Source organism: Euprymna scolopes, chromosome 33 (genome assembly GCF_053919585.1).
Source record: "Euprymna scolopes isolate OS-2025 chromosome 33, ASM5391958v1, whole genome shotgun sequence".
In the NCBI taxonomy this organism is placed as follows: Eukaryota; Metazoa; Mollusca; class Cephalopoda; order Sepiida; family Sepiolidae; genus Euprymna; species Euprymna scolopes.
In genome coordinates this window covers 37,787,933-37,803,810 of record NC_136514.1, presented here as the reverse complement: position 1 = coordinate 37,803,810, position 15,878 = coordinate 37,787,933, and the positions used below count along the sequence as shown (strand labels likewise).

Here is a 15,878-nt window from a genome sequence, read left to right as displayed (position 1 = left end):
TCAGCTATAATTGAAACCGAAACAAAAACTTATGAAGAATTCTTGATAAAATAAAAAAATTTTTTTTAATGGATTACTGGAGTTCGATCAGCTATAATCGAAACCGAAACCAAAACTTATGAATTCTTGGCAAAATTATTTATATATAAAAAAAAAAAAAAATGACTTCAGTGCCATCAGCTATAATTTAAACCAAAACCAAAACTTATGAAGAATTCATGGTAAAATTATTTATTATAAGAAATGGGAATCCATAACAACTAAACAGTCACTTGGATGTAATCGTGACACAAAATAAATAACACATGCTATCGTATTAATATATAGTATTGTTAAGTCATAAAAACCATGCTCCTTTCCTACTACTAACCCTAAGTACGGGTGGCAATATGAAAAATATAGCGATTATATGTGGTTTTATGATTTTGCTGATTGGCCTTAGAATTAGTGGTAAAAATTATTTAAAAAGTTATGTACCGAAATAGGATCAGTTTATATCATTTATATGCACAACTGAACCCCCATTCTAAATTCTAAAATAATGCTTTAGTGTGCTCACACATAATTGCCTAAAAAAGTAGAATCTTATGTTTTGGGTATTTTAAATGTAAATGAAAGTTTAAGTTAACAAACTTCTCAATGTTTGCGCTATATCTATTCTATCTAAAGTTTTGATAAACTTGTGAGATTTTCATCTATATTTTCACTTGTGCTAAAACTAAACAAAATATAAGGAAACATGAAATATTTCAAAGGATGTGGTGATCAGACAAAACCAACACAAAAAAAAAAAAAAAAAAAAAAAAAAATTCCAAGCATGTTAAATCTTTGATATTAAAGTGTGAAGTCTCTCATAGATACCATATGGCCATTTATCAAATAGGTGCAAAAAACTTTAAAATCTGTGGTATTGAATAGGCAAGTGAACTTTAGAATATTTACTTTGCTTACAATAAAAACTAATAAAACAAATTAAATTAGGTTTGGAGAGTCTACATCTGAAAATGGGTTTTCATATATGCTTGGAATAATAATTGCCACAGCTGCTAAGGATTTTCTTGTGTCCAAAGAGGTGCTATAAAACTTTATTTCAGAAGAAGCTGATGACAGACACCTCAATGTATAGCTGGTGCCAACGAAATTTCTCATGGAGGTGATGAGAGAAATAAATGGTGGCTAAAACCATAGCAAAATAGACCCCCCTCCTCCTTCAAAGGATAAGAAACAATGGGGTGACTTCGACCACGGAAAATTGTGGTGACTGAATAAAACCCATTTGTTTAGAAAGAAATGAGACTTGCGTCTGTATTATGAGAGTTTTGTTACAAATGTGATAAATGGTGGGAGCATGGAGTACGAGAAGGGGGATATAAAAGGTATGTTGGGTTTTGTTTTCATGCACCCCTCCCACCCTCTGATTGGTTGATATGCCATAATTGTGAACATTGGCGCAATTGGCTAGAGTGGGATAGGGAGGGTAAAGAGATGAAAGTGTTAAGAGATGTTACAGTGCGTTTTGTTTTTTTTTTTATTTTTTTACATAGGCGTCACCACTTATCAAGGCCGAGAGGCCACTCAAGGATAAGGCTCATCAGAAACTTGTTCACGTTGGACTTAAAGACAACCATATTATAGACAGCTGGAAAGCAGGAAAACGGAAGGCAATTCCACAGGCGTGCCGTTCTAAGAAGCTTTGATCATGGAATCTACGTTTAGATTTAGGCACAGATAAAGAGTGGGGGGAATTATTGATAGTGTTTTCAGCTAGACGAGTGTTTCTTAGTGCTGAGAAGTTGTGCCGCTTTGATGGTTAGGCTTTACCAAAAGAGATACAGTGGATATGATAAAGACTTGTTCCCATCTTAAAAAGCATGTATTTTTTTTTTTTTTTATTTATTTAACTTTACAAACAAACACTTACCTGCCATGGCTATAAGTAGTAAATTTGAAGAAAGTGGACCCCATCGATTGAGGTTCTTTTGTTGGTTTATCCAATCCCAGTTGAAAGAAATGAAGTCTTTAATGATTCTCTCACCAATGTTTTGGAATAGCAATTGTTGCAAATAAAGTTTGCTGTAGAAAAAAAAAAAAAAAAAAAAAAAAAAAAAATAAAAAATAAATAAATAAATAAATAAAATATAAAATAAATAAATAAAAAATTGTGCGGCTTGCATAGATTTATCTTTTAAACCAAATATGAAAACATTACGTACTTATGTCATGTTAACAAGTTGTGGGGGAAAAATAGAGAAGGCTTACTGCAAAAACGGGCTCATGTCTTGTACGGGCTGAGAAGGAAAAATGAAAAGTTTCAAGATGGCAACTGTGGTCTTTTAATGTCTATGTTCTCATACAGTTCTCGAAAAATTGTGTCACACGTGATTTTGAGGTGTGCCCGGGCACCATAAAAGCAAGTTGCTTGTGGGGTGGGGTAGCGTTCAGACCTGCGTTGAGTGAACAGACTTTTCCGAACTTGTTTACATTGGACTTGAAGGCAACGATATTGTAGTCGGTCAAGAAGCAAACCAGCAGAACAGTGTTTCATAGGCGGGCAGTTCTAAGAATGAAGCGTTCAGACCTATGTAGAGTAAATATGTAGATGTATTTGTAATAAAATGCTAACACTGAACAAAAATTCAATAGACAAAAATCCACGTTAACGTTCTCACATTTTGTGAGAAAAATTGCAGACCATTTTTGGTTCCCAACAAAAGGAGGGTGAACCTGTAAATTCACCCATGTCCGTTCATCTGTCAGCACTTTTCTCAATAACTACGCTTTGGAATTTTTGGAAATTTTGCACAAACAATAAACATGATATGAATAAAAAAAAAAAAAAACAGAACCGAGTTTTAGGGAAAACTCCAGTTGCCCCATAGGAGTGCCTTTTGGGTTAAAATGGCTAAAACTGACACTTGTGCTTAATGAAAAAAATTGAGGTCTTGGATTTTTAGAAAACTTTTTGATTTCTATATAATTTTATTTGTCTATACTTCGCGATAAGTCTTGGGTGTGCCCGAGGGGATCTTTTAGGACTAATAAAACCACTTCATTTTTGGGACTAGTTTACCACATTTATCCAAAATTTTCTGTGTATGTCTATTTAGCAGTTTTGCATGGTGCTGAACTCAAATTTAAATAGTCCTTAGAGACTTTTGGGGCTAAATGGGGTGGGTGGGTACAAATGATGGACTTAGTCATTTCTTTTTTGCATAGTGCAGAACTCAAATTAACATGTTAAGGCCTAAAACTGCACCGTTCATTTTGACCTGGATTTGACTTTTGGGGATAAATACGCAGGGGTGGGAAGGGCAAATGTTGATTTTTTTATGCCTTGTTCACCGTGCACTCACTTGTCAATTTAAGTCAATAGAGATATATGTCACTGTCATACGACCATTTTACTTTTACATTAAAACTAATTCTACATACTAGCTTCGACAACACATAAGTATATAATGTATTGGTTTCAAAGATCACAGATCTACATATGCACCAAAATTTAAATAAACAGAGGAGAGTGGCAGATAGAGAAAGTGCGAGAGAAGTGGGGGCAAAGGTAGAACAGTGGATAGAAAAAAAAAAAAAAAAAGAAAAGACAAGGCACAAAGAAAAAGATTAGATATAGGGTGTTTTTTGTTTTTTTTTAGAAGCAGCAAACTTTAAATCAACTATTTTCTGTAATTGCAAATTTGGTAACTATTGGTTATTTTGAGTTCAGCAGAACAGAACCACATGCCACACAGCATGCAAGATGATCAATTTACAGAGAGAAACATTTGATAAATGAATATTTTTACAAAATGGACCAGTCAACTGGCCACTTTATTCGTGTGATTTAACCCCATTAGATTATTTTCTTTGGGGATAAGGAAAGTCCCATTTCTATGCTGATAAAGATACAATAGAGCACTTGGAAGAAATTTAACGGGTTATTGCCAAAATACCACCTAATTTAATACATGGAGTTGGTAACAGTTGGACCTCAAGATTACACCATATGTGGGGGCATCTTTCCAAACCTGTATTTAAATTATAAATGCTAAAAATAAATCCTTGAAATAAACCATGTATAATAAAAATATTTTTGTGATTTTAATTTACAGTTTGTCTTAAAAAAAAAAAAAAAAAAAAAAAAAAGAGACTTACTGAATTCCAGTCTTTTGACATTCTTTTAATTTATCAACAAATTCTGAGAAATTCATTTCTGCTTGTAATGTTGGAGGTTTGAAGTCTTTGTGTTGTGGGATTTTTCTAGGTTCATAGTACCGAAAATATCTATTCTTTGATTGGTATACTGTAAACAAACTATTGCCAATATTATCCTTCAGATAATTCAGGTCCCAGTGAAGGGCAGAGTTCACCAAATTTGTTCCGGTCAAAACCACGGGTTTCTGGAAAGAGAAAGAAATTATTCAAGAATTACAATCATTTTTCTTAATGAATTACATATTTATTTATTGTAGACTATCCTCATCTTTCTTAGTTGTTGCTTCACAACGTTTTGGCCAACTATTCCTCTGGCCTTCATCAGGTGGTAACCACGACAGGATAGGAACTCCGAATCTCCTAACTGCATCCTTAGCAATTTACCGCCTTCCATAGTTGTCTTACCACATTACATATTGTTGCCATTTGCTGCCATCAGGGTGGGGTGTAAATTGTCAAAAAATGTTGGTAATTACATTTCTAGTGGCTATCCCAAATTGACCTGTTTACACTGAAAATAGACAAACGGTGTGACATTCTTAAATTGGAACTAATTACTTGGGCTATGATAACATTTTCATTGTTTTGACCCGAGTGTGTGCATCCGTTGATATCTTATATGCTTTTATATAGAGTGATGTGGTTTTCGGTTGATGAATTCTGTCTAACTGTGTCAGATATATACTCGAGAGCCAAAACAATGAAAAGAACATTCTGTTGTCAAAGCCCCACCAATGACATCTTAGCTTTTGAGGTTATATTTGTAATAACCGTGTGCTAACCCCCTTGCTCAACAACATGGCCAACATTGTTTCCACGGTCTTCTCCTTATAGTGTTCTCTTCTGGCAGTGTTGTTGCCTCACATCGACGGCCGCCAAGGGCACACGGTTTCAAAAGTATAAAACAAACTAAAGCAAGATGTTAAAATATACAAACTCAAATATTCTGCAAATATCAGTTAGTGTGTGCGCGTGCCTGTGTGCGCACTTGTGACCATTGGTCATCTTCACACCGATCTACATCTTGGTTGTCTGTCGAGGCCTTTTTTCATTGGTTGATCACTTTATTTCCCCAATCTGCTCAGAGTTAAGATCTGCATTCTGTGTCTAACTAGATTGTCCTTAACTCAAACTTTATCATCAACCATCCCAAGCTCTAAATGATCTGCAACTCCTACAAAACTCATGGCTACACCCAAAACTGCCATAAACTATATCTACCGTTTATGTCTAGTCTTTGCATTACCTTGATTAACAACTCTATTCAGCTTACTTTTGTGTTCCTTTGTAAACAACTTCCTATACTCTTCTTCTGTCGACAAACCTATTTCCTCTTTGCTATATTTTTCCCTTAATTTCCAACACTGAAGAGAGGGGTAATTTTATTTTTTCATCTGAGGGTTAGCTTTTCTTGCAAGCTTCTTTTAATTATGTTACTATGTTATAACTAGGGCTAGGACAACAGCATATTCTTTTTATTGCTTTGACTCTCGAGTGTATATCCGTTGATATCTTATATGCTTTTATATAGAGTCATGTGGTTCTCAGTTGATTAACTGTGTCGGATATATACTCGAGAGTCAAAACAATGAAAAGAATATGCTGTTGTCATAGCCCTAGTTATAACGAATGCTTGCCACTATTTCGAATGCAATAATTTTGGTTCTTCATTATTGCAGCGAAATACAACAGCTGAAAAGAGTTTTCATTAAAAACAATAACTACTTGGTGTTTTTATCAATTTCAACAAAAAACAATGTTATCTACCTAATTATTATGTCACAATTAGTAAAATATTTCTGGAATATTACATAAAACGTGTACTTCCTGGATTCAACGAAAAAATTTGGCCAGGTTTGTTTTATCACATGTGACGTAAACACCTGGGAAATAACTGATAGTTTGAATTGGCCCAAGTTTTGAGCACTGTTCAAAAATGAATTACCTCCCCTGGTAATATACGAGCTCTTCAGCAATTATGTAAGCTAAAATTGTTAATTTCTATGTAATTACTTTTCTATTTTAACGTTTTTTGTAATTTTTGGATATTTTCATTACTGCGACACAATTCAATAGATACTATTGATTTCATTTTAAATAAAAAAAAAAAATTAAAAATCTTTTCCGATTCAGTTAAAGCGACTAGCGGCATCTATAAAAAGTATGCATAATTATAAAATAGACACAAAATGACGTGGCTGACAGTAAAAATGGTGATTTTTACACAACAATTTTGATTTACTTTTATGAATGTTGTATCGCATATTATTACATTTTCACCCCAAACAAGGCACAGTGCCACTTTGATGTAGGGTGCCACTATCAAGGACATAAGTTGCAGGTATATTATGTAGGGAGTTGAGCACTTGAGCAGCAAGATGCTTGTTCACATGTTTAGATACTTTTAAAAAATATATATTTATTTACAACCATTTTTATAGAAATGGTCCCAAAAATGAATGCTCGAGAGAGGAAAAAAAAAAAAAAAAAAAAAAAAAAAAAAAAAAAAAATTATAACTGGTTCTTTCCGGTAGAGAATATATAGAAATATAAATAAAAATATAATCGAAGGTGAAAACACAGAAATTGATTAGGTTGATTGACAAGACTGCGACGCTTGGCCGTACTAAGGCAATCAGTGACTGGGATTGGTGAGCGTGTGGGTGCGGTGGGAGCGTAATCTTTTTGGAGTGGAGACAAAACAAAGAAAACAAAAGCGATAACGTCTTTCGAGAGGAACGTGCTAAAGTACGCGATTTTAGTCACGTAGGCATTCGGTTCGGGATTTTATGATACCAGAAATTTGAGCGGCACGTGCGAGCAAAGAGATGGGAAAGGAGGAGGAAGACGGGTGGTAGATTTCATATTCCTCTTCCCGCTTCTTCTCCAGACGTTTGCCCCACCCAAGTCAGCGTTGAGCAAAAATTAATCTTCCATTAATCAAATAAAAGCATTTCACTAAAAAGACAAACAAAAAAACAAAAGGGGAAAGGAAGAGGGAAAATAAGGGAGCAAAAGAAGGGGGGGGGGAAAGAGAACGGGAGTCCAGAAAAAGGCCGGGGGGGGGGCAGAGCACGAGAGTCCAGAAAAAAAAAAAAAAAAAAAAAAAAGTGGAAGACCGGCACGGGAATCCAGAAAAAATAAGCGGGGGTGGAAGACCGGCACGGGAATCCAGAAAAACTAAGCGGGGGTGGAAGACCGGCACGGGAATCCAGAAAAAATAAGCGGGGGTGGAAGACCGGCACGGGAATCCAGAAAAAATAAGCGGGGGTGGAAGACCGGCACGGGAATCCAGAAAAAAAATAAGCGGGGGTGGAAGTGGAAGACCGGCACGGGAATCCAGAAAAAATAGGGAGGGTGAAGACCAGCGCGGGAATCCAGAAAAAAGGGGGGATAGAGGACGGGAGTCCAGAAAAAAAAAAAAAAAAAAAAAAGGAAAAGGAACAAACTGCATTTCATGTTTTTTTCTCAATTAGTACAAGACAACTTTAATGTACTTTTTTTTCTTTTTTTTTTTAGAAAAATCTAGTGCTCCTTTTGTGGGGAGCTGTACCCCCCCCCCACGCACACACTAAAGTCGACTAGGGGGCTAGCAAGTAAATAGAGGGTGCAAATGACGAAGAGGAAGGAATAACGTCAAAACAAGATGGGCGTGGCTCCTCTCACACGCACACAGCTGAAACTAAATCAATGAAATACGCCGGTAAGTAGAGGCGTGGCTGGGGCACTTTGCCCTGGAATAAAGAGTCGATTTCTTCCACACGCCACACATAAAGGAAAATACGTTTTAATGTACCATTTGAATAGGTATTATTTTTTTCTTGTGAATTGTGTGGGCGTCAACAGAACAGGTTGACATATATACCTTTAAAACCATTGTCAGGGAGCGATGTCACGCGTGTACAATACCCTACTTTATGGACCTTCAGACTAAATTAAAAATGTTGGCGCTTCTACACTATTAGGACGAAATTGTAGACGATAAATGGAGTTTTCAGATTTAAAAAAAAAAAAAAAAGTTAATTTTTTTTATCAATTCTAATAAATTACAATGGTAGCTTCCAAATTATACAGTCGAAATTACCTGAATATTACTGAATTAAAAAAAAAAAAAAAACTTTAACCGTGTTAGCAGGTGAAAATCTGCGGCCATTTAGTTTAAATCGAAACGGAAAATTACCTGCCTTTTGGACTTCCGAGTCTTACGATCGTTTTCAAATTCTATTTTTTTTTTCGATAAAAATTTTTCTACCTTATCGATTTTCGTAATTTTTGGATATAATCATCTTAAAAATGTGTAGATACCATTGTTTTCATGTGAACTTCAGTTTTATGATTTCCGAAAATTCGTCCTAATAGTGTAGAAGCGCCAAAATGTTTGTTCGTGCGTACCAGAAGGCATACCTTCCAGGTGTTGCATCATCATTTCGGGGAAGATGAGTTTATTGCCCGTCACCTAAGGCGCCTTCACTAGGAAATGAGTTTGAGTTCGGCTATTTTTATATTCGTTCAAAACTGAACTCTCCGCATTATTTGATTTTGTGTCACATCAAATCTTAGTTGAAAAGAGGTAAATCACGCTAGGATCCGAGTGTAGTGTCTGTTTTACTTGGCCAGGAGAAATTCTGCAAGACTGAAGCAGTGAAGCAATTCAAGTTTTTATCTTCATCCAGAGTGCCTCCTTTCTGAGGAACTGAGAGTTCTAGTACGAAAAAACACAAACCTATGAGAAGCAAGCCAAACATGTGCCCCCCCCCTACACGAGTGAAAAATTTACTTTCATCATGACTAACGTTTGTGCAATTTTCTTCAAAATCCAAGGTGTGGTTATTGAGAAAAGTGCGAACAAATGAACGGATGAATAATTTGAGGGAAATTTTACCTCTATAATGGCCCCTAGGTGGGCAACTAAAGTTATCCCGGAAAAGTGCGAACAAACGAATGGGAGTGAATTACTAGGTCTAATCCCGCCTTTGCCAGGAAGGGGGGGGGCACCAAAAATTTTGTATATGGATTTATTTACTGCCCCCCCCCCTCAACGACAGAGTCGATTTTGAATGTGGGGGAAAGGGAACTCTAGATGGAGACAAAAATGAAAACTGCATTACTCCGGAAGAATCTCCTTCACTGACCGAGAACAGAAAAGATGCAGTGTAGTTGGAAGCTGTGTGCCGAATAGACCGATGGTATAACCCTGGGATTAAATGTAGAACAGTTGAAGTAGCAGGTTCAGTTGACAGGAAAAAGGCCAAGGAAAACATGGAAGAAATAAAAATGAACTGGGGGGGAAGGAAAAAAAAAAAAAAAAAAAAAAAAAAAAAAAAAAAAAAACCTAGTCAGAGATGCATTGATTTTTTTTTTTAAAACTTGTGAGTCGCCACTCATCAAGGTCCAAAGGCCACTTGAGGATAAGGGTTAATGAATGCAAGATGGTAGTGTAGTAATCGTTAATAATGTAAAGTAGGTAGACTGATTATATATGGGGCAGATCAACAAGAACTTGTTTACATTGAACTTGAAGACTACCATGTCCTATTCAATCGGGAATCAGATCAGCGGAACAGTGTTCCACAGGTGAGTACTTCTGGGGAAAGAAGTTTTATTCATGGAATCCAAGCTATCCAGCATATAAAAAAAAAAATTAAAAAAAAAAAAAGACATTAAACCCACTATGATATAATAGTTTAGTGTCGATTTGGCAGGGTGTGGGTGGGGGTGACTATTTTCAGGATCGTGCATACTCCTATGAAAGTTTATTTTTATTTATTTTTCGTACACACACCTAAGTAAATTATCCGCATTACTTACTCCTTGCAAGGAATGCAGTAATTATGTTTAAAGGATGAACATACATTGAGGTTGCAGCAATTAGGTTACATATGCGTGCATAAGCACTACTAGCATCTGCCTCAACAGCTGCCAGGTAGAATTGCAGTTTTTAATATTAGCTTTCAACAAGCAGAGATTCAAAAATAAATACAAGATACCACACGCACAGTAAATGAGTTAACTTGTTTCCCTTAAGCCCCCCCCCCCATTACAAAATACATGCTAAAATAAGCTTTAGTTACGGATTTATTTTATTATTTTTTTTTTGACAACGGAGTCACCACTTATCAAGGCCCGAAGGCTATTCGAGGATAATTATTAACGAATGTAAGGCAGTCACTGAGACAACAGTACAGCGATCGGTAGTCAGGTAGAATTTAATTATTTAAGATGGCGGCTGAACACAAACTTGTTTATATTGGACTTGAAGACCATGTTGTAGTCAGCTGGAAAACAGACGCACGATACCGAGTTTCACAGGCGAGCAGTTCTAAGAAAGAAGCTTTGTGACATTTGCATTTAGGCACAGATAAAGCGGAGGGGTATTGTTGATAAGGGTTGTAGCTATGAAAGTTTTGCATGAAGGGAAGACTATAGATTAAAGCTTAGTCGAGCACTTGCCATAAAAATAGAGAACTCGTTAAAAAAAAAAATGAAAAAAAAATGCTATTTGTAATTTCTAAGTAATCACAAAAGGTTAACCGTCTCTATTGACTATCAAACGTTACACACGTCAACATGTAGACACAATCGCAAGGAAACCAAGACATGAACCCCCCCCCAAAAAAAAAAACAAAACAAAACTCAACTTTGTTTCAGTTGAAGACATTTATTTACAGGTACTTTCCAGAATAAAGTCTTGTCTTTTGTTCAAAAGTCTTCCTATACTGCAATGTGCTTAAGATTCTGCCGTGTTGAACATGTGGTAATCTGTTCCTGTCCGGCCACGTTTAGCATGCGTCTTTTCATGTCACTCTCAGACCACCTGTGTAACTTTTCTGTCCTGTAATCTCAAAGGTTCATATTTTTCTTTTAATATTTTTCTTTCCTTCCTCGCCGTGACGTCACCGCATATACCATTCATATTTGTATATGCTGGCTTTTGCTGATTCTGCTGCTATACGTGCATTTTTTTTTTTTTTTTTTTTTTTTTTACACAAAGGAATCACCACTTTTCAAAGTCCAGAGGTCACTCGAGGATAAGGTTTAAAGAGTGTACAGTGGTCAAAGGGACAACATAGTAATCGTTAGAAATGTAAATTTGGTAAATTGGATTACTTAAGGAGAACGGCTCATCAAGAACTTGTTTAGATTGGACTTGAAGACGACCGTATTGTAGTCAGTTGGAAAGCAGGTAAATGGTAGAAAGTTCCAGATGTGCAGTTCTTAGAAAAGAAGTTTTGTTCACGGAATCTACATTTAGGTTTAGGCACAGATAAAGAGTGGAGGAAATTATTGATAGTGTTTACAGCCAAACGAGTGTTTCTCGTGAAAGTTTGGCGAGGGAAGAGTATAGATTGGAGCTCATACGAGCACTTTCCATGTAAATAACGATAAAACAGAAGCTCGCAACGTCTGTGAGAAAGAGGTTGCAGGGAAGAGAAAAGGGCATCCCCCCCTAGGCTACGAAGTCTATTTTGAACTCTGTCAAGGCAGGATAAGGTCTTAGCAGCTCCTGCCCAGATGTGACAGCAATACTCCAGCCTTGGACATTACTAATATTTCTTACTGTCTTTATGAGGATTTAAAAAGTGGCTTTTTTTTTCAATGTCTTCATGCGTCTACACACCAAACAGGTAAATTATTTGCCAAAATAAGTTAATATTTAAGAATACTTCCATATAATTTTTAATGCTACTAAGACTAAGCTTCTTGCCTTTTACAATTACAAAAAACATTTTCAACCACTAATTGCCATGGCAAATCGTATCCTATCCAAAATAATCATCATTCAAACTCCTTGGTTTGTTATTCACAAGCAACACGAGCTGGAACAAATACATTGAGGATATTACCAAGGCAAAGAAGGTGGGCCCCCTCTACCCTGCTAGAAAAATACTTACATCTGACAATATCCTGTACCTCTAAAAGGCCACCATTCATCCATGTATGGAGTATTGTTGCCACATCTGGGCTGGTGCCTGGTGTTTCTACCACTAGTCTTCCTCTAGAACAGGGTAAAACGAAAAAGACTTGGGTGCCATCAGCTAAAATCGAAATGAAAACATTTAGCACTCCAACTCCTACCATTTGAGATAACCCAACAGATAAGATTTAAAATCAAACCACTTCTAGATAATGACAGAGTTTGCACATGTGTAAAACTAATAAAAATATGTTGGCAAGTAAAAATTGACATTTTATCGACACATTTCTGTATGCGTCATTCAATCAAAAAAATTTTACTCGCTATATAAACCATCCTTAGTGTACGATTACTATTTCCTGTTAATTTCAGTGTCATGTGACCAGTAGTTTAAGAGTTTATCGGTTAAATATTCACACACATTTGTTTTATTTATACTGAAAACAAAAGTAGTTTTAACTTTAGAGGGTTAGCCAAGTAAAAGCCGTGAGAGTTTGGAAAATCTCAAAACAATCCAGAGGATTGTGAGCATGCATATATATATATAGATATATATATATATACATACATACACACATACATACACGAGAAGAATACTCCTCTCAGAACGGATCAAATTGATTCCCTAAAAAAAAAAACAACAGTTTGTACCTTCCAAAAATTAGAATCATAATGATACTAAATCCTTATTCCAATTTGGATCCAACATCCATTACGCGATTTTGATCCCAGATAAGTCTCAAATTTTAGGCTTCAAGAATAGAAATTCAGGGAATATTTATTGCTTAATGACTATGGATAAAATTCAATGCAAATCTTAAACACTTGAATGTTGAAAAGGGCGGGTTGCCCCCAGATATCCACTAAAACCAGTGTAAAATAATTCAAAACTAAAAATGTTGGGATTTTTCATTAATTGATAGCTGATACATATTGTTAGAGTTCAATAAGAAAATAAATAAAATTAAAAAAAAAAAAAAAAAAAAATTAAAAAAAATGGGGAGGTATTTAAAATTTCACAAAGGGATTACAATTTTTATTACCTACGTTGTATAAAACTAAATACAGTGCACATATGAACTCCTAGTTCTAACAGGAATATTCTAACATTCATAATGATCGGTCAATTAGTTTAGGATTGAATTCTGTACATACAATAAACATTTGTAACATATATAGGTCAAATAAATAAAAATAAAGCAAAGAAAATAGTGGGAAACAAACACTGAAACAAAAATGTATACATAATCTTATAAGTACTTAGAGTAATGGAGGGTGTATTCAAAGGTTAATAACGTTCTATACATAAAATGTTGTGGTTAAGTTAAAAAAAAAAAAAAAAAAAAAAAACATTTACACGTCGAACAATTGGGGTTAAAAAAAAAAACAAACACACGATTGCCAATCGGTGGAGTTGAAAATTCAATCACTACTTCATTAAATCACAAATTAATATATGAAAGTATAATTTTATGCGTCAACTATGTATTTACTTCAGTGCTATAGATAGGTAGTAAGTTATAAAAATATATATGGCAATTAAGCTACACAATATTCCGCGTTTCACACTAGGATTCGTCAGACTTATGCGAAGAGTTGTAGTTGTCTTGCGCACATTCTATTGAGATTTTAGTTAGCCAATCACCGCTCCCAGCCAATGGGCAGGCATCTACAGGACTAGCGTGGATGAAACGCAAAATATTTTGTGTAGCTTAACAAACAAACAAAAACACACACACACAAAAACAAACACACACACAAAAACACACACACACACACACACACAAAAACACACACACACACAGTGACCAAAAAAAAAAAACGGGCCCCGACTCTAATTAGACCCTATTCTGTGGTGTTTTGTTCGAATGAAATGAAACTTAGGTCATAACTAGTTTATTATATTCAAAACATCACATCAAAACACTAGGGTCTTTGGCCCTTTTTTTCTCCGTTCTACAGCATATGTTCTAGATGGCCTCCATTTAGCTTTTGTGTTTTTTTATGCTGAGCAAAAAAACAAAAAAAACAAAAAAAAACAAAAAAAAACGGTCAATTTTTTTTAACTTTGACTCCTATTATGGCCCCTTAATATTGTTTTGGGCTCAAATCAAGTTATTAAGTTAGATCCATGTCCAGGGAACCTATATCTAAAATTTCAAATGTTTAGACTCCGAATTGTCGGAGTTTGGTAGAGTTCTCAAAGGTCAAATCGTTGAACTTTGACCCCTTAATAGCGAAATTTCTGGCCGAAAACGGATTGCAAAGATTTTCCCAAATCTCAGTAACCTGTATATCAAATTTCGAGTCTGTAGACTAAAAATTGACAGAGTTATTGTGTAGGGAAATGTACAGACACACACAGACACTTTCACATATATACTAGCGGGGGTACCCGGCGTTGCCCGGGTGTTTGGAGGTGTGTGTGTGTGCTGTTAAATAAAAAAGAAACCCAGGGTGGGGGTAAAAGTTGGTAGGATCGAACCCGAAGCTGAGGCGAAGTTTGAAAATAAAATCGGCCAGCCAGAATGAGTTACTGAAAGATGTTTGAATTTATTTAAGTAAGAACCAAATTGACAGGTGCACGCATGGAAGTCGTAGAGCGTTACGACGACGTAAGCATGACCAGGTTTGTTTGTTATAAGCAAAGTAAAAAAGAAAACATAAAAACGAACGTCAAAACTTAAGCGAGGGGGGGGGGGTAATAAAAAAAAAAAAAACTAACGTAAGGAAAACGAATGATGCTAAATGTAAAAATAAAAAACAAAAACAAAAAACAGAAAAACGAACACTTGAAAAAATGGCTTAAATAAGCCAGTTTCAATATTAAAATGTAAAAAAAAAAAATCGGTGGGTACCCGGCTGTTTTTGTGTGTGGATAAACAAAGTAAAAAAAAAAAAAAAAAAAAAAAAAAAAAAGTCAGTTTTAGTGCGTTCTCAATCCCTGTGTCTATATGTGTCTGAAAGAACTTTCTGTGTATCTATATAGTAGGCCTATATTTCTATAGATCTGTGTCTATGTCTATATACCTTTCTGTGGTCTATATGTCCTATGTATCTATCTATGTGTCTATATAACGTTGTGTATCTATATACATATACATATATATATATATATATATGTGTGTGTGTCGATGTGTCTATATGTATCTATATATCTAGGCTATATAGCTGTGTCTATATACCTTTCCATGTATCTATATATCTATATGCCTATAATGTCCTATGTATCTATCTATGCGTGTATGTGTGTGTGTGTGTATGTATGTATGTCTATCTGTCCATGTCTAATATTCAATCTCACCAACATCATTTTATTCTATAGTATTATTGTTCCAGCGATCACTATGCCTAAAAGAGATGGAAAAGTTTGTTGGATCGAAAAACAAATCAAGCTATGAAATCTCAAGAGAGAAGACGACAAATGTCTCCAGAGTCAAAAAAGAAAAAAGGCTTGGGAGAAATCGGCAAGCCACAGCTGATGAGAGGCGACAGGAGTCACCACACACCAGGGATGAAAGGCTTCAAAGAAATTGGGAGGACACAGCTGATGCGAGGCGACAGGAGGCACCACACACTAGGGATAAAAGATTGCAAGAGGATCTGGAGGTCACTGCTAATGCGAGGGGAGTCACTACACACCAGGAGTTTATGGCGTGGTCAGGACAGAAGACAGACAGCTGATCGGCGAGAACACCAGAGAAAACAACTCGGCCTTGCTTACAATAAAGCACGTGCTGCTGAAAAAATCCTC

General features: G+C 35.7%; 1 protein-coding gene across 1 annotated transcript in view; it reads right to left on the bottom strand.

Moving 5' to 3' along the window:
• The window catches only part of LOC145258195 (hypoxia-inducible factor 1-alpha inhibitor-like), a 49,706-nt gene that overhangs the window by 11,102 nt on the left and 22,726 nt on the right, over nt 1-15,878 (bottom strand). The window contains exons 2-3 of the mRNA XM_080116087.1: nt 4,150-4,394; nt 1,922-2,073 (exon numbers count right to left, since the gene is read on the bottom strand). Coding sequence (XP_079972213.1) covers nt 1,922-2,073; nt 4,150-4,394 — 397 coding nt within the window. The remainder of the gene's footprint in view (nt 1-1,921; nt 2,074-4,149; nt 4,395-15,878) is intronic.